The sequence below is a fragment of the Mitosporidium daphniae genome, assembly GCF_000760515.2.
Source record: "Mitosporidium daphniae strain UGP3 chromosome Unknown contig-32, whole genome shotgun sequence".
Lineage (NCBI taxonomy): Eukaryota > Fungi > Microsporidia > Mitosporidium > Mitosporidium daphniae.
In genome coordinates, this window is record NW_013546478.1 from 1 (window position 1) to 17,849 (window position 17,849).

At 42.7% G+C, this 17,849-nt stretch overlaps 12 protein-coding genes across 12 annotated transcripts; 8 read left to right on the forward strand and 4 right to left on the reverse strand.

The window, feature by feature from the left end:
- Positions 1-436: 436 nt before the first annotated feature.
- On the forward strand, positions 437-927 carry DI09_32p10 (uncharacterized protein; the record flags this gene model as incomplete). The annotated part of the gene is made up of 2 exons (XM_013382514.1): positions 437-790; positions 823-927. 2 exons carry the CDS (start codon positions 437-439, stop codon positions 925-927), a joined length of 459 nt encoding a protein of 152 aa, XP_013237968.1.
- Positions 928-1,314: 387 nt separating this feature from the next.
- DI09_32p20 (uncharacterized protein) lies at positions 1,315-2,355 on the forward strand (the record flags this gene model as incomplete). The annotated part of the gene is made up of 1 exon (XM_013382515.1): positions 1,315-2,355. The coding sequence occupies one exon, from the start codon at positions 1,315-1,317 to the stop codon at positions 2,353-2,355; it is 1,041 nt and encodes a 346-aa protein (XP_013237969.1).
- A 231-nt stretch (positions 2,356-2,586) lies between these two features.
- DI09_32p30 (uncharacterized protein) lies at positions 2,587-4,632 on the reverse strand (the record flags this gene model as incomplete). Its single annotated transcript, XM_013382516.1, has 1 exon — positions 2,587-4,632. The coding sequence occupies one exon, from the start codon at positions 4,630-4,632 to the stop codon at positions 2,587-2,589; it is 2,046 nt and encodes a 681-aa protein (XP_013237970.1).
- Positions 4,633-4,848: 216 nt separating this feature from the next.
- DI09_32p40 (uncharacterized protein) lies at positions 4,849-5,532 on the forward strand (the record flags this gene model as incomplete). The annotated part of the gene is made up of 1 exon (XM_013382517.1): positions 4,849-5,532. The coding sequence occupies one exon, from the start codon at positions 4,849-4,851 to the stop codon at positions 5,530-5,532; it is 684 nt and encodes a 227-aa protein (XP_013237971.1).
- Positions 5,533-6,129: 597 nt separating this feature from the next.
- Positions 6,130-7,158, forward strand: DI09_32p50 (uncharacterized protein; the record flags this gene model as incomplete). Its single annotated transcript, XM_013382518.1, has 1 exon — positions 6,130-7,158. One exon carries the CDS (start codon positions 6,130-6,132, stop codon positions 7,156-7,158), a length of 1,029 nt encoding a protein of 342 aa, XP_013237972.1.
- On the forward strand, positions 7,001-7,747 carry DI09_32p60 (subunit beta of cytochrome b-245 heavy chain; the record flags this gene model as incomplete). The annotated part of the gene is made up of 1 exon (XM_013382519.1): positions 7,001-7,747. One exon carries the CDS (start codon positions 7,001-7,003, stop codon positions 7,745-7,747), a length of 747 nt encoding a protein of 248 aa, XP_013237973.1.
- A 570-nt stretch (positions 7,748-8,317) lies between these two features.
- On the reverse strand, positions 8,318-9,256 carry DI09_32p70 (uncharacterized protein; the record flags this gene model as incomplete). Its single annotated transcript, XM_013382520.1, has 1 exon — positions 8,318-9,256. One exon carries the CDS (start codon positions 9,254-9,256, stop codon positions 8,318-8,320), a length of 939 nt encoding a protein of 312 aa, XP_013237974.1.
- Positions 9,257-9,459: 203 nt separating this feature from the next.
- Positions 9,460-10,330, forward strand: DI09_32p80 (uncharacterized protein; the record flags this gene model as incomplete). The annotated part of the gene is made up of 3 exons (XM_013382521.1): positions 9,460-9,855; positions 9,914-10,085; positions 10,152-10,330. 3 exons carry the CDS (start codon positions 9,460-9,462, stop codon positions 10,328-10,330), a joined length of 747 nt encoding a protein of 248 aa, XP_013237975.1.
- An 8-nt stretch (positions 10,331-10,338) lies between these two features.
- DI09_32p90 (uncharacterized protein) lies at positions 10,339-12,009 on the reverse strand (the record flags this gene model as incomplete). The annotated part of the gene is given in 7 exon segments (XM_013382522.1): positions 10,339-10,518; positions 10,535-10,654; positions 10,679-11,308; positions 11,337-11,477; positions 11,509-11,574; positions 11,605-11,687; positions 11,799-12,009. 7 exon segments carry the CDS (start codon positions 12,007-12,009, stop codon positions 10,339-10,341), a joined length of 1,431 nt encoding a protein of 476 aa, XP_013237976.1.
- Positions 12,010-13,264: 1,255 nt separating this feature from the next.
- Positions 13,265-14,443, forward strand: DI09_32p100 (uncharacterized protein; the record flags this gene model as incomplete). The annotated part of the gene is made up of 1 exon (XM_013382498.1): positions 13,265-14,443. One exon carries the CDS (start codon positions 13,265-13,267, stop codon positions 14,441-14,443), a length of 1,179 nt encoding a protein of 392 aa, XP_013237952.1.
- Positions 14,444-14,462: 19 nt separating this feature from the next.
- Positions 14,463-14,930, reverse strand: DI09_32p110 (uncharacterized protein; the record flags this gene model as incomplete). The annotated part of the gene is made up of 1 exon (XM_013382499.1): positions 14,463-14,930. One exon carries the CDS (start codon positions 14,928-14,930, stop codon positions 14,463-14,465), a length of 468 nt encoding a protein of 155 aa, XP_013237953.1.
- A 1,460-nt stretch (positions 14,931-16,390) lies between these two features.
- On the forward strand, positions 16,391-17,782 carry DI09_32p120 (zinc metallopeptidase; the record flags this gene model as incomplete). Its single annotated transcript, XM_013382500.1, has 1 exon — positions 16,391-17,782. One exon carries the CDS (start codon positions 16,391-16,393, stop codon positions 17,780-17,782), a length of 1,392 nt encoding a protein of 463 aa, XP_013237954.1.
- Between the last annotated feature and the right edge of the window lie 67 nt (positions 17,783-17,849).

Genomic DNA, 17,849 nt, shown 5'->3' on the forward strand with positions numbered 1-17,849 from the left:
TTAAAGTATTTTGTTCAGTAACGATATTAGTAGGGCCACATGTCGAAGTTTGATTTTTCGATGAATTTGGATTTTCGGGGGTAAAACTCGAACCGCATGGTTCATAGGGTAGGGTTTGATCTTCAGTGCTTCTAAAAGGCTTCAAACTGGCATTACAGGCTGAAAGAATATCGCCACGATTCTTCGGATAGCTCCCAACACAATTCGGAGCTGGAACGGCCTTTCTGCAAGGACATAAGGAAAGAATTAATACTGAACAGAATACTTTCAAAATAATACTTTGCATCGATGCCTCTGTGAAGCTTAGCGTACTAAGGCTCCTAATATAGGGAGGGAAACTACGTGTTCATTCGTAAAATTAACCCCCAATAAGATTGATACAAACTCGTTTAGGTGACAAATCATTTAAATTTCAATTTAAAGTCATTTGCAACATATGGTTATTGCAGGACAGTTTCCCAAGGGCCAAGTATTACTATCACTCCTCAAAGGCAACATCATAAGAAACAATGTCAAAATACCCTTCTCCATCAAGCGACCACTGTCTCCCCATATAACCATATATAGTTTCCCGTTAACATCTGTACTTTCAATTGGACATAGAGCGACCGGGGTCGCATTGGGCTCTCTCGTATATGCGCTTGGTGTTTTCTCTGCTGTATCTGTTGTTGATGTTTCAAAAACTGCAAATTGGATCAGAATCAATGTACCATCATCGGCTATAGTCGCTTCAAAATTTATTCTTGCTCTTCCATATACATTTCACTTTAGTAACGGAATTCGACATTTGGTAGGATGAAATTTTTATTTTTTACATTTTAGGTTTGGGATATGGGTTATTGCCTCTCTTTGAGCAGTGTCTACACCACTGGGTATGCAGTATTGGCAAGCACCCTTTTTGGCTCTGGGATTCTAGCCTCGCTATAGCCTATCGATTGGAACGATTTATTGATCAAGATTTTTATAAATCCCCTTTTTTTATGATCCATATTGAGCATTTTAATGCTGCCTCTCTTGAACATACATACATTATTTTTCGTTGCAAAATGTAATCACATACTCACTTATGATACGCACTTCAAAGCGTGTGTTTAATTCAGATGCCCCACATTGTATGTTTAAAGTTTAACAATTTAATATTTTCATGTGCTCATAATTGGTTCGTTCCTAGTCAAATAAATTTGGCGAAATTAACAATTGGATTATCAGAAGGTAGCGTCTCCATATGTATGGCTAGCATATTGTCCATTGATAAAAGAGATATTTTATATATATGAGCTTATTTATTTCGGCTATTCTTCAATTTCCAGAAGCATGAGATTGAATCTACAGAAGAAAAAGATTGGCATTATTGCCGCAGTTTCTCTCTCGGCTATGTTTACAAATGTAATGGCCAACCCTTGTATTCCCCAAAAATATGCACCTTACCCTGCTAAATCTGATTGTGTTCAAGATTTTTACAACAAAGGAGAACCCTACAATCAACTAAATCTTAATCCTAATCCTAATCCTAATCGTTATCCTTATAATAATGGTGGTGTATCCGGAAACGGTTGTAATACATGCAAGCAAAGCAATACTGATACAAGCAGTTTTCCCCCTTATAGTCAAGAAGTGGAATATGTTAATAACAACACCGACAATACTCCTCTCTGTCATCCTAAATTAGAAAATATTGTATCTAACACTGATAAGCAATTTACAAAAAAATCTCCTATAGATACTGGTATTGTTATCGAACGTTACAAAGATGCCTGCGAGTCATCTAAATTCGAAGGTAAAGTCGATTTTGGAGACAAAGACACCTACAATTCATAYTATCCTTATGGAACGGGTAAAAATCCTAGATCTCAAAATAATCTCCAGACTGGATTTGTGTCTGCTTGTAATGATAACAGTTTTCAAATGAAACCAGAGTTAAACAAAGAAACCTTGGGAATAAAACCGCAGGATGGTACAAACAATCCAGGGTGTTTGCAATTTTTTAACTCACCCATTAACACTATTCCCACAAATGGTAATAATAATGGGGGTAAGGTCACACCGAACTATTTTCAAACTCCTAATCAAGATTCAAATGGCAATTTTTCGAAAGGAACTAAATGTTATAATTCTAGGCAAGGAAACGGTAAAACATCAGGCAAACAGATAGATGGATCAATATCTCTGAGCGATTCTAGTGAAATTTGTAGCCTTTGCGCAGAAAAACGATATGTTCCGCCGCCTTTCATCCCCACTGGCATGTTTACACATGTAAACGAGACAACTGAAGCCCTAATTGCTTTCTCTAGTCACGAAAATTGTTATGAACAACGCCCGCCCTCAAAGTTTACGCTTGTTTGCGACAAAAAATAATAGTACAAATCAGTCTTTTGGAATTAAATAAATTACTATATGGACTTTGAAGTGTAAATTTTTACCTCATCCAGCGGATTAAGTTGAATTTAAATAGGCCTGTGATGATTAGATATTCCATCTCAAGGCCATAAATGGTTGTGTAGCAACTAACCAAGCTAGCTATGCTAGAATTAAGGAAGTTGGTATTCGTGCTCTTTATTCAAATCGACTAAACCAACCACAGCGCTCTTATTCTCTGTTGGCCTCATGGAGCAGCTGGATAGCCTGGGTTACCTTCGAAGAGAGCAAATCCGGCGATTCCAACATATGAAGAAGATCAGAAGTGTCCATATCAAGAAGCATACCGGTCACCTTTGCTGCGTTTTTTGGTTCATATGACTCGATAATCGGATAGAGTAGCTCTCCGATCATAGACTTCTGGGTCTCTGGAGAAGCTGAAGCCAATGCCTGGATTAGAACAGAGGCATTTCCAGAGTTGTTGAACTGAGATGGATATTCAGGATGGGCGGTATATCTTCCCATGTTACGGCCTCCGGAGCCTCTAATGTTAGAGCTCCTAGGTGATGAAGAAAAGTTCTTCTTAGGGTTAGAGAAGACGGTGGGCGATGAACCTTGACCTTGTTGACCTTGACCTTGACTGGATGGTTTCTGACGCGGATTGTAAGCACGGCGTGGAATGGCCTCTGAAGGGGCTCCTCCTTGTTGCAAAGGCGAGGTTGAGCTTCCCATTGTAGTTCTCATACCTGTGGAAGAGGCAGTAGACCTGCCACCATTAAAACGACGAGAAGCTGACGAATAGAGTACTTGCTGTGGTATCGGGTGGTAAGGGATTCTCTGCGGCACTGGCATCATAGCTGGATGCTGAGGATGGGGGTGATGATAAAAGAGTCCGGGAATCATTCCGCCATGCGGAGCAGTCTGGACTGCACCTGAGGCTGGTAAACCTACCATTCCAGCTCGCATATATCCGAGACGCTGGGAAAATTGGTTTTCAAGAGCCATTCTTCGCTCTTCTTTACGTTGAGCCATTGCCACAAAAATCGGCTTGCCTGCAATTAGCTTTCCATTCATCTCAGCTTGGGCTTTGATAGCCTCTTCAGGAGCAGTGTAGCAGACAAAGCCAAATCCTTTAGAGAGCTCCTTTTCGTCACGCATTACCTTGCAAGAGACAATTGTACCAAAAACCGCAAATTCTTCACGGAGCGCTGCATCATCGACAGTCTCCTCCAAATTTTTAACATACAGGTTGACACCTTGGAATTTGGCCAACCGTTCTTGACGGAATGCTTCGAATTGGCGACGAAGCTCTTCGGCACGCTCAGCTTTACTCTGAGCGCGACATACGTACAGCGGCTTTTCTTTGACAACTCGACCATTAATTTCAGCGACAGCTGACAATGCAGCGTGATGTTCAGCAAAATTAATAAAGCCAAAGCCCTTTGAGAGCCCAGAAATCTCATCGCGTTGCACTACCGCAGAGGTGATCTCTCCAAACGGCGCAAAGAGAGCCCGAAGCTCTGCATCGCTAACGGAAGCGTCAAGGTTCTTGACATATACATTCGTAAAGCGTGCTTTGGATTCTTCCTTTTTGGAGATGCGCTCGCGGCGCGAAATATGGCGGCCAACGTAGACTTTCTTATCATTCAGCAACATGCCATTGACCTTTTCAATAGCAAGGTCTGCGGCYTCTTGTGTCTCAAAGTGCACAAATCCGTAGCCTTTTGACTCGCTATTTTCATCTGTGACCACTTTGCAGGAGAGGATATTTCCGAACGCGGAAAAGGTGTCATGGAGTGCCTTATTGTCGATGGATTTCTCCAAGTCTTTGATGAAGATGTTTCCCTGACCTGAGCGGCGCAGGGAAGGGTCTCGCTGACTCCACATGATGCGGCATGGTTGACCTTTGATGGACGTGTAATTGAGGGTGTCTAGAGCACGCTCGCCATCCAGCATCGAGTGGAAGTTGACATAGGCATAACCAAGAGAGCGACGTGTGACCGCGTCTCTGCAAACACGAATGGATGCTACTGGACCGATCTGGCTGAACAGCTCAAAGAGCATGCTCTCGTTGACGTCGGGAGAAAGCTCACCGACATAGAGTGAAGCTGTGGGGATGGATGCAGCTGGGAAAATGCTTGGAGCTGGTCCCTGGCTGCTGCTGCCAGCAGGGTATGTTGTTGGCGCGGCACTGGGCATCATCATAATTTCTGGAATCATAGCTTTGGTGTCCTCAGAAGCATGCATGGGGGCGCTTGGTTGATTTTCTTGATTCATGGTAAAGAGCAGCTTTATAAGTTTTTCTTAATTGGTATAGGTGTTAATATTAGGGTTCCAAAATGCGACAAGCCTGGCTTGAATCTCTCGAATTAAACAATGAAGAGTCTCCCACAACGTAAAGCTGACAGACAGATAAAATAGGATGCTAAAGTTGCAAGGTTTGCTTGTGATTTGCGATTGTACGATTATTTTAAATTTTGGGTTTTAAAATTTATGAATGGAGTAAAGCCTCCCACAGGTTCGTCCCCTTTAAAGGCACCAGGCGCATCATTTTCTCAGCAGGACCGATCGAGAGAATCTTCAACGTGCGATTCTGCGAAAAGCTCTACCTCGAAGACATCTACAGTGGATGCAGAGCTTGTCGAACAAATGTTGCGGAAAGAGCCTACAGACTATTACGGAATACTGGACGTTCCCTGTTCAGCCTCCGATGACCAGGTCAAAAAAGCGTATAAAAAGCAGGCCCTTGCATTTCATCCCGATAAGAATGCAGCTCCAGGAGCGGACGAGGCGTTTAAAATGGTTGGACGGGCGTTTTCGGTCATCGGAAATCCGGAAAAAAGAAAGGCGTATGACACGTTTGGAGCAGAGCCATCATGTCATCCGGGCCCGCATTGCAGCGAAGCATCTTTTGTCGATCCAGAAGAGATTTTCAGGGCATTTTTCCGCGAGTTTGCATGCGCTCAGGGCGATGTATTTTTCTCAACCAGCTCTTTCCAGGGCGGCGGATTTTCGTCCTTTCCTCGAAGGCGAAACTTTAGGTTTTCCACTCCAGGAAGGCAAGTGCCCACCCATCCGCAAGAGCCGCTCACCGCTGGACAGATCTTTGCACAGTTAGTGCCTATTTTCGTGCTCATTTTCCTGTCCTTTTTGAATAGCTTGCTGACAAGCTATTAGCTCTGTATAGACCGAAATAAATACACACCGTTGTTTCGCGTAATTGCCGCTCGCAATGCCCTCCATTTGCTCCCGAAAAGAATAAATGACGATCGTTTTTTCGCACAACGTTATGTGGAGCTTGGAAATCCGGTTTACTGTGCCCAAATTAATTGTGAACTTGTTGCTAGCACAACTTGTCAACTCCTTAACGTGCAGAAAGTATATTTTTAGGCCATGGTACGCCGCTCCGCCGCCCAAGCAGCCGCAGCCATTGCAGAGGACAAGGCCGCACATAAGCGACAGCTGATGTCATTGGTGCATGTTCTGTTTACCGCCGTGGGTACGTTTTTTGCGTGCGGATATATTGCTTTGAATTTGTTCCAGTTGAGGGTGGAATATTCGCTCATCGTTGCCATTTTGGCAACGGCGATTCTTGTGCTGATCGAAGGATATCTTCTTGCAAATATCCTGCTTCCCCCAGAACCAAAAATGAAGGCCTCATAGGCCAATTTGCAATAAATTCCAAAATAGGAAATCTACCGACTGATCGTGATCATTCGTACGCATTCAAGCTCAGTGTGTTGTAGCGATTAATATTTCTCTGGGTACCGCACCATGGCTTCTTCAACGGACCAAGCATTTTCTTCTTGTTTAACGGACCAAGCATTTTCTTCTTGTTTAACGGACCAAGCATTTTCTTCTTGTTTAACGGACCAAGAATTTTCTTCTTGTTTAACGAACCAAGCATTGTCTTCTCCCTCAACAGACCGAACATTTTCTTCTCCCTCAACAGACCAAGCATTGTCTTTTTCTACGGTGCCATCCAAAACTTTTTCTCCAAATTTATCATCGCCAGGCCACCAGAAAGCCTCATCGCGATGCCTATCAATGCTAACCAAGTCGGCTTGTTCCTTTTTCAGCAGCAGGACATTTCTTATTGGAGCATGGGTCATCTTTCAAATGGCAATCTTTTTGTTCCGAGCCATATCTACACTGACAGACAGCCTTTATTCTAGTTCGCGGCTGGTATTTGGCGCGCTCAGCCTGGCCATCGCTAGGGGCTCGTCCCTCCCTATAGCCATCGACTCGGGATTGGTCTTGCTCCCTGCATCTTTGCAGCTATTGAGCATATCCCCATGGGGATTGTTCGGGTATCGGATCGCCATTCACCGACTCATCTCTTTGTCCATAATTTTTTGGTCTATTGTTCATTCACTTGGCCATCTTGTTAACTTCTTTTACTCTGCTTTTCATCTGGCCACGACGAACCTGCCTAAAATCAACTCCCCCACCATCACTTCATCTTTTTTTACCGTTTTGATGGCTTTATTCGGTAGCGTAGCTGGTATTTCTGGATTGTTTCTTGTATCACTCTTGGTTACTTTGTTTATTTTTTCCTACTCAATTAAAAATTATGAATCTTTCTGGTGGGTGCATCGCATTGTTTTTCCGCTCTATTACGTTGCTCTTGGTAAGTTTTTGCGCCATGCACAAAAATGCTTCGTTTTTCCCATTTTGCCTTTTATATTTGATAGGGATCCATGGATCGTTTTGTTTCTTCCTTGTAGATCAACTACATCCGGTGTGTCCGACATCCACAGACTGGCTGTGGTTTGTCCCCTTTTTGGGTATCTATTTGGTTGACTGGCTCTTTCGGTTGGCTAAATCCTGGCGGGCATACTCTCCGAGCTCGGTGATCTTGCATCCTGGAGATGTTGTCGAATTGAGGTGGCAAAAGGCTGTCCTTCCAACGTATAAGCACGGCCAGTACATACTGCTGACATGTGATTCTCTGTCCCGCTTTCAATCGCACCCGTTTACGTTGACAAGTGCTCCGGAGGAACAGTTCGTTAGTGTACACATTCGCTCTTTGGGTGATTGGACTTTTTCTCTGCGTACCCTTTTTGAGAGAAATACTCATAAGGATACCAGTTGCTCTTACTTTCAAGAAAACGGCACGGCCTCCTTTGTAGGTTCGCCTTTTGCCACGTTTTCGATTGGTGGGAATATCTCTAGCAGGATACTTCTTATGCCACCGCCGAATAAAATCAAGTGGCCAGCCTTTCATTTAGATGGCCCGTATGGCAATTCTATCCAAAAAGCCTTTTCGTTTGAAATTTTGGTTTGCATYGGTGCTGGAATTGGCCAGACTCCTTTTGCTTCTCTCCTAAAGTCCATTTGGTATCGTCACCCGGTTACTAATCCCTCGATTGCCGGTATAGGCACTTTATAATGTATTTTAGGGAAAGTTTGTCGCCTTCGAAAGATATACTATGTAGGCATTGCTCGTGAAGTACAGGTATCCATCAAGACTTTATTTGCATCCTAGGCTTTCTCTTGGTTTTATGAGATCCTGAGGACTCTTGAGGAGTCCGATAAAGAAAAGATATTTAACATCATGCTGTTTTTTACCGGTATTCCTTTCTTCTGATCCTTAGGGATACTTCCACCAGATGCCATTTGGTATGTTGTGCATCTTGGGGGCGAGAGTGCACCGCCGCCGCACTCAAGCGTTCTTTCTTCTTCACAGGCTTTAAAGCTTAAATCCCCAACTTCTGGTTTTGGGGAACAAAAGGTGGGGAGAGACCCAATTTCTGGTCTAATCACACCCACTTCTTATGGTCGCCCAGACTTCCCTGCGCTGATAAACCAAATCTGTACAACACATTCGGGTGCGCAGAAAATTGGAATTCGATATTGTGGCTCTCCTAAGCTTTGTAAATTTATTAACCATTGCTGCATGAGGTCTCCCCATTCTGCCCGGATTTTCTTCCAGGGAGAAAGTTTTACCGGGTAGCTATGCTCACCCAACTTTTTTCAACATACATGGGTCTATCCTAGACCTACTATTCTCTCCTAAAACCCCCTGGTTGTTTTTTATTATCTCTTTTGAATCCAATTTAAATATAATTGCATTACAAGGTGTAGCTGAACCAGCTTTAAAATGAGCAAGACTATGGGGAGGGATCTCGGTATATATAAAAACCATAGAATTTTCAGGGTTGTCTTTCTCTGCGATGTCGGGTTTACATGTTTGTTCGCATGCACTTTGAGCGCCTCCGTAAAGATCATCTTGAGATCCTTGGTAAAGGGGTTCTTGTTCAGGCTGAACAAAACATGGCGGAATGTTTGTCGGATAGAACTGACCGGTGTATCCTGATGGACCCTCTGATACGTTACAAGTGACGAAGTCTTTCTGACTGGATGCAACACATTTTTTGTTTGCCGGATAGAACTGATCGTTGTATCCTGATGGACCATCTGATACGTTACAAGTGACGTGGTCTTTCTGACTGGATGCAACACATTTTTCTGTGCTTTCTGTAGGCGCCTGATGTTTCAAGTTTTTGGTTTTCAATTGAAAGTTAAGGTCTTCGATAACCTTTTTGTTCTTTTYAACCTCGTTGGTCAAAAAGTTGATAATATCTGATTCTTTGCTATTATATTGATCGCCCATTGAATAGTTTGGTGAACATGTGTTCACGGTACCCGGAAACGTAGTTGCAGATGGAGTTAAAGATACAGGAAATTCCTTGGCCTCATAATTTACTTTACACGCAGTTTCGAAATTTTGTAAATGATTTGGTCCATTCAAATCACTTGGATTTTTTTGCCACTCGTTTTGACTAGAGCCTCGCTTCGGTTCTACAAAGTACACATTTTCGTTTCTTTGGCAGGTCTTAGCGAAAGTGTTCGTGGATAAGCTAGCAGTAATGAGCAAAATAGGTAGCGTATATTTCATCTAGTACCGATTAGGCGGAGTAAGTTTTTATATTGAACAGCGGGTATTTCGCAATAGGCTTTTACGCATGCCAATTGACGGGCAAACTCGTATTTTATTGGATTTGTAAATCTTCCCATTAAAATTGAATTGATTAAGTGTAAATTTTAATCGTGGTCAATTGCAATATTTGCTACATTTTCTTTTCTTCCAACACCGATACGATGTTCAATTTTTTCTCAAAAAGCAAGGAGGATCGGACCACCACCACCACCAGCACCACCAATCCCATCTCCACTTCTGGGGAAACTGCCTCTTCCAAAATTTTGCAATCATTTCGAGTGATCTTTTTGGGACCGCCAGCCGCGGGAAAGGGCACCCAATCGGTCAATGTAGCCGAAAAGTATTGTATATGTCACCTTTCCACTGGTGATATGCTTCGTGCTGCTATTAGCGAGGGCTCGGAGATTGGAAAGCGAGCAAAGGCTGTGATTGAGTCTGGAAATCTTGTCTCGGATGAAATTATGGTTGATATGATCAAGGATGCAATTAATCGGCCTCAGTGCAAAAACGGCTTCCTTTTGGATGGCTTTCCACGAACCACTCCGCAAGCAGAAAAGGTTTTTTTAACCCATCATTTTTGCTTTTGTTTTTATTTGGCAGTTATTAACCTGATAGCTGGATGTGATGTTGAAACAGGCCGGTCAGCAGCTGGATCGTGTCGTCGAATTTACCATCCCCGATAGCGTGCTTGAGAAGCGCATCACAGGAAGGCTTTTACACCCCGCTTCTGGGCGTACATACCATGAAGAATTTAACCCGCCAAAATCACCCATGACAGACGATGTGGGTTTGTTGTTTAATATTGCGTAGATGACTGGAGAGCCACTTGTCAGAAGACCCGATGACAACGTAGATGCGTTGAAGAGGAGAATCGAAATTTACCGCAAACAAACGGCACCAATTGCGCTCTATTACAAGAACAAGAATCTGCTGTCCGTCGTTGATGCTACACAATCGCCCGCATCCGTGTGGATGTCGCTTCAAAGCATTCTGGACAGATCTTTGAAGATGGCCGCCTCTTCCTCCTTGTAATCAATAAACTACAAGATCATTGACAGCTTTTGGCATAGCTGTAAAGGGTTTTTTGCGTATTCGATTGTGACTGTGGCTGGGATTGCGACAGGGGCTGCTGTGTGGAAGCATTTGAAACGATGCTGGAAAACTCGTTTTTTCCAAGTCCAACCGATTCGAGAATGTTCAGCTTTCTCAGGATAAGTGGCCTAAATGATGAGCCACCACTTCTAAAATCACATACCAAAGGCGATCATCGCTCGTCCCCTGTGCGAGCAAGTAATGTATATTTACAGAGTCCTTCTGCCCTATACGATGTGCCCTGTCTTCGGCTTGAGTCAGCACCTAGGAAAAGAAGCCATAAAATACCCCGGGGTTCCAGAACAATTCGGCAAACAGCACCACAGAGGCTGCCGTTAGTGTCAATCCAACACCGGCAGCCGTCAAACTAAGGATGGCCACACGAGTTTTCGACAGGGGGTCTTGAAACTCGATGCAATGGTTGTTGCGTTCGATGGTGGGCGTCATGCCATCGATTCGGATAAAAGAGACTTTCTGAATGTCAGCAACAAGCGGATTTGATACCTTTTCCCAAAGGAACTTTTCAACACCATCCAGAATTTGCTGATGGTGAGCAAAAAGGAGGATCTTGATCGATTCGTCGCGATCGAGCAGATCAAACAGATACTCACAACAGGCATCCAATTTTGCGAGTCCCGTTTCTCTCCATATCTTCATATAAAGTAAATTTGATTGAAAAGCCTCAAGCTCGTCTGCTTGCGAATTGGAACAACAAGCCGCCCCGTCAATTGAAGCAATCATCGCATTTATTGCCTTTAATTTTGAGGCCTCTATATGCAAAAAGACTTGCTGTCGTCTTTTTGCTGGAAGCTGGGTCAACACATCCTTCTTCATTCTTCTTATCATGATAGTATTTTCCAGCACTATTGAAAGCTCCCTCAGATGCGAGGATCCCTTGAAATCCCATCCAAAATACCCCTTACAAATAAAAACAGCGCAAAGCTACCTTCCTCCCCGCGCAATAGCGGATGCCATATTCAATCATATTTGGAAATAGCTTTGAATTGATTGCTTGCAACTGCGTGAAGAGCTCCATCGGCCTCGAAAGAGCAGGTGTGCCTGAAAGGAGGATAACACGTCCAGACTTCTAATGGAAACATCACCGATTAAAAAGTAACCTTCAATAATGGCAACAGAAGCTTGGTTCTTTTTGTTGAGGGGTTTCGTAGAAAGTGGCACTCATCCTATGTTCATTATTGTCGACGTAAAGATACCGTGATGATAACCTTAAACTCCTTCTTTTTGATAGAATCGATATATTTTCCGGCCAAGTCATAGCTGACTATGTACACCAGCCCTAAAATATAAAGGAATCAAATAAATATGTACCGGCTGCCGGGAAAGGGTCCTTCCCAGAATAAATGGGAAAAACATTTGAACGAGAGATTGAGGGACACCACCTTTCAACAGACTAGCGATAAAGTTAAGCAGCTCAGACCTCGCCCCATGAAGCTGTTAATGATGCCGGTACCAAAATTAGCAAAGGCCATTCTCTTCGGTAAAACGAAGCAATAGCAAGGGCCTGAACGGTCTTTCCAAGCCCCATTTCGTCTGCAAGCAAGACTCTTCCCTGCTTTTTTAGAGCAAATCTGGATGGGTACAATAAAATGGCTATTCATACTCTAATCCGGCAAGCTGAAATGGCAAAAGCGAATTTTTTAATGGCTCGTCAAGAAGAGACAAATCAAACGAAAGCTTCCCATGTGTGCTTGGGGTGATTTTTTGCTCTTCAGTTGTGAGCGCAGAAAATAAGGACAAAATCGAATTTGGAATCAAATGGTATGTAGCGTTTGGCTCAAATTCCTTCATTAAAGTAACCAAGTTAGCATATTCGTGCAAGGGAAAGAGCCATTTTTTTTCTTCGTTATCGTACTTAAATGCTGGAATGGACTTGAAAATCGAGCTAAAAATCGAAATGTCACTAACGGAAAAAGAGGTCTTCGAAAATAACTCAAAGTGCACATTTCCGGTATACCGTTTCACATGTGGCCGCTGCTGAGCATGATCATTGGTGGAAATGGCAGAGGAAACGCAATTTGGACCCGCATTTGGGGGACTGTGGTCAAAACTAGTGTCGAAGACAGCGATATTGCGATTCCCAGGCAAAGAGAGCTTGTTTGAGTTGACGACAGAAGAAAGCAAATTGGGGCCGATGGCAAGGGAAAGCGGCTTTTTTGCAATATCCTTATTCTCGCTTTGCGCATGCTCGATTGTGCCTTCCTTTTGCTGCTTTTTGGACTGAAGCTTTTTGAGAGCAAGTATCCGATTTTCTTCAATCCTATCCAGCTGTTCGCGGGTTAAAACAGAAACATTGGTAAGCATTGAGTGCAAAGTTAAAATTTATTTTGCCGGGGCATAAAGAACACTCGACCTGTTGGGGCTACGGTTACAGCGAATGGTATCGTTTGATTGCGCACTTGTCACAATGCAGCATGTCGCTTTGGTAAGACCTTTTTAATCCCATTTTAGTGCAATTAATATGTGCCGTGTTCGATCGACCAATTTTCTTTTAAAAACTTTTCAATCGAAATTGCATGTCGATATTGTTCGCATAGACAATCTCTCCAACAGAAATTGTCGGCAGTAGAAATGCTCATGCGAAATTGAAGCTATTTGCTCTTGAGGGAGCTTGCAGAGGTAACTGCACAAATGGCCACAAATGGAGAGCCCGATATCGCATCTTTTTGAGTTGAACGCAATTTGAGATTGTTGTATTTAATTTTCACTTCAATTACTTTGCATGTCACCATGTTGATGGGTCCCAATTAAATTTATTTTAAACCTGAAAAAAAATTCAATTCGATTTTCAACATACCAATCAGCTAGAGGGAGCACAATTGACTTAGAAATGTCCCCTGTTTTGCGCTTCATCAGATGTACAAATTATTCTTGGTATTGTATGTATATTATTCATATCTTTTGGTTGCAAATGCTTGTCAGAATCCAGAGCCACAGTCTTTAGTCTATGCAAATGGCATGTCCAATCTGTCGCCAAACGATCCGTTGCTTTCTTCTGTAAATAAGAATGCCAATGTCACTGATTGCATGGCAAAAATTTTCACCGACAGCCATACGTACGATTCAATCCACAAGTTTGTCGACGATTCTATCCACAAGTTTGTCGACGATTCTATTTGGGAATATCTTCGCACAAAACTTGGCAATCTTACCGATGGTAATCCAACACAGAGCACATGTCCTAGCCTTGATTCGTGGGCAACTAGTTGCGGAGTTTCTTCCAAAATTCTGTGCGAGCTCATATCTCTCAACAATACATACGGAAACTATGGCGTAAAAGTGTGCCCAAATGCAATCCAAATTGCTTACGCTGGATTTGGGATTCTTGACATCTCCTTTTACTTGGAGGCCCAAAGCTGTCCCGAATCTTACAGGGTCATCATTAACAAAAATTCGGATCATGCAAAGATCGTCTCCGCTGAAAAACTGTTAAATATGATCCAAAACATTGTATCTCTGACAAAGGCCTCAAGGACAGCAAATCCAAACAAAAAGTGCAATTGCAACTCAGTTGAGCACATTTTGTTCGACATCGCTTCTGGAGTGTTTTACTCAAATAACTCGGTGTTTTTTATCTGCAATCCAATCATCATCATTGACGGAAAAAACAATCTCAAACTGCTAATGGGCAAAGACTATGTTTACAAAATCCCCAGTGCCGATGTTGAGAATGTTTTCTTTTTACAGTCCTTTTTTAGAATACCGGGCTCTGCGCTATATTTCGATCGGATCCGGAATATTTCATTGGACATGGATTGTTCGGTAATCAAAGACAGTAATTTCTTTTTCGTTAAGCGAAACCCGGATGGCAAAATGCGATTATACATTTCGCAACCCCTTGTCATGTCAAGTGGTGTTTCTCCGCGCACTTCCTATGAACGGCCATCGTGTGAACTCGAATCTGTTCAGATTTGTCCCCGTGAGTTTGTTATTCATGCCTCCATAAAGGGCCGGCCAGGCTCTTATATCAGTATTTACGTTTCGATCACAAGGGGAAACCGCAAGATGTTAAATCTATTAACCAAGGTTTTATAGATAACAATAAAAAGTGGATTCAATTGTTCATTTTCGGCCTCACTTTGGATACCAAAGCGGGGGTCAATGTAAGGACAGACTCCAAAAAAGATGGCCTATCTAGCGGAAGGCTCCATCCGGGTCTGTATTTAGGCTGCCGTTCGCGCCGATAAATTTCAAGAAGCTTTCCCTCAAAATAAGCTTCTCTTTTCTTCTTCATCTCGACAAGGCTTTCATCATAAAGGTGCAAATGGTTGATCAGATATTGCCTGGCTACAGGAGGGTAATCGTAGCAATTGTGAGTTTTTGGTAAAAGCCCTCTTTGTGCCATCTTTGCTCTTTTCGTATTGCTTAATTGGGAAATAGGAGGATGATAGCAAAACGGCTCGTCTCTTTCTCCTTTCAACTTTTCAAAGAGAGACAGGGCCTTTTTATATTCAAAGGGAGAATCCACCAATTCAATCAAGCCCAATGGGGCTTTGTCCCTCTCACGATAGCCAATTCTCATCACACGCGTGAAGCCACCCGTCCGATTGCGATATCGGTTGACTAGGGTGCCATAAAGAGTTGTTAGCACGTCCTCCTTCTACAACAAAAATAAAATGGTTGGCCATACCTTTAGGAAGCTTGAAAGCTTGAGTAAACCTTGTTGCGAGCCATTCTTGGCTTTTGTGATGGTTCGTTCAACAACTCGACGCAACTCTTTGACTTTTGGAAGTGTACTGATGATCCTGCCATTTAATATGAGCGAGGTTATTTGGTTTTGAAAAAGCTGACGGCGACCGGCGGTATCCCTACCAAGTTTCCTATATGCACATCTATGTCGCATTGTAAAATTTAATTTAAATAACATCCAAACCTAAACCCAAACCCAAACCCAACCCCAAATCCAAACTCAAATCCAAACCTAAATCCAAATCCATTTCTTATTTCTTTGTTTACTTTACAGCCATCATCAATCATGATCTGATTAATTCGATTATTAATTGTTGTTAGGATCCAAATATCTATATATCTCATATTTTATGCTCATAATGCATGTTGGCGAAAATCATCTGGATCTGTTTGTTGTTTACTCGGTCTATATTTACAGCAGTTAACTTTGATATCAGAGCAGATGCAGGTGATCGAGAGGGTAATACCWGATCCTTGGACTTGATTTTACACTCCAAAGTCGAAGACAGGGAAAGCTTGAGATTGACCCTATGGCCATCTAACATTACTCATCCCGACTATGTATTTACATCAAGTTCCTCCAAATCGAAAAAGCCCCCCGTTTTTTATAATGGAATCATAAGCAATACCCATTCTAGTGATGTGCTTGGATATGCCTCCGTCTTTGCAGCCAGTTCAAGCATAGTAAGGATTGGTTTCTTTTTTTAGGAAGGCGGATGTTTACGGTTCTTAACAGGTACATCCTATTCCATCAGGCAAAGCTCTAAAAAAGAAACCTCTTCAAACCTCGAATTGGTTCGAGAGAAATCATCAGCCATGGACGTTTTCTCGCCATATTTAACTTATATATCAAAGCTTTTTTCAAGTAACAACACATTTTCATTGCCAGAGCATGATATTCAGTCCTCCCCGCCTTCATCGGTTTCGCCTTTCTCGACTTCTGAATCTAAACAAAAAACAATCGAGCTTGTCATAGTCAATGATCCAGCCAGGACGGCCCAACTTGGCGAGGACGATGTTGAAGTTTCCACACTTCAACTTTACAACATTGTGCAGTCCCTTTTCGACCTGACAAATTTTGGAGGGTTTCACATCCGAATTCAAATAGTGGCCGTTTTATCCCTAACAGATGATGACAGCACATCTTCGATTCATCGTATCCCGAGATCCGTTCTTTCTTCAGATCCCATCAGTCCTCATGATTTACTGGACGAAATGTCGAGTTGGATTGGGACATTTGTGAATCCTCCCTTTAGCTTCTTGTCATTTTTCTCATTTAAAAAGAAATCCTCGATGTCGAACTTTCCGTGGCTTAAAGATTTTGACCACTTGCAGCTCCTTTCTGGACGGGTTTGGGACGTCTCTACCGTCAAAAAAGATGTTCAAGACAAACATGTTTCCTCCGGCGCCGATTCTGTTGAAGGCCTTGCTTTCGTTAGAGGAATGTGTCAATCAAGGTTTAGTGTAAGCATTGCCAAGGCTCCTGGGGTAGATTTGAAGCATGGATCTTCTCACCTGATTTCACTTAGGTATCAGGCCCAAATTATTGCACATGAATTAGGCCATTCCCTGGGCGCCTCTCATGATGGTTTCGAAAATAGGTGTCCCGAATCTGGATATATCATGCAGGCATCTGCAATTTCAACCGGACGGCCATTGGCCATAGGATGGTCTTCTTGTTCTATTGAGGCCATGTCAGAGTTCTTACATCATCCAGACTCAAGGTGTTTGAATATTAAGAATGTTCCTGTAACTTCTCTTTGTGGAAATGGCATCATTGATGATGGGGAGGAATGTGATTCTGGCTCTCCAAATGGCACAGATTGTTGTTCTTCCACTTGTAAACTTACTCCAGGCTCAGAGTGTGACGATAGGAATGGCCGATGCTGTCAGAATTGTCTTCTGAAAAAGAAGGGGGATGTTTGCAGACCCTTGTCAACACTGTTTGAAAAAACCCCCTGCGATGTGCTGGACCTTTGTGATGGGATAACTCCAGCATGCCCAGATATATGGAAGCCAGAAGGCGTTGAGTGTATCAGTGGGACTGCAGCATCTAAAAAGGGAAGCACTGGCATATGCGAATCCGGCGTCTGTTTTTCTAGAGAAACAATTTGCAAAAGAATGGGGATGGACTACAAGCCTGAGTGTGATCCGGATGCAGACTGCCTAATCCATTGTTATGACTCCTCTTTATCTGTATACCCACTAGAACATGCTAATTCTGATCAAAGCGAGTATGAGGTTGTCCATTTCATTAAGAAAAGAATTACGAACTTTTTAATGCCATTCTTCCAGAACAACAATGGCAACGATCATTTTAAACGAGAAAAATGCATCACATTTGCCCTTTCTTTGCCTGCGGCAGCATCAAAGAGTGAAGATCTCAATATCCAAAAATCGCTACATTTCCAACCATATATCAAATATGCTATTTTTTCTGAACCCTCCTCACCCCTAGTCCTACCCAATGGAATTTCATGTGTAAACCCAAGCTTGAGTGCGCAAGGGATGTGCTACAACGGGGCTTGCAAAAGCAAAGCAGATTATGAACTTGAGTTGAGTAATGATAGGATCAGTAGTACAAATCCTCTAGCCGTAAAAAGCGGTTCGTCTCGTTTTCAAGCCTTTTTTTCATGGAGTTGCGTTGCTGCTGTGGCGATGTATTTGAATTTGGCCTTTTTGTAATAATAAATAAAACATTTAAATTACCCACTGCGGGACTCGAACCCGCAATCTCTAGCTTAGGAGGCTA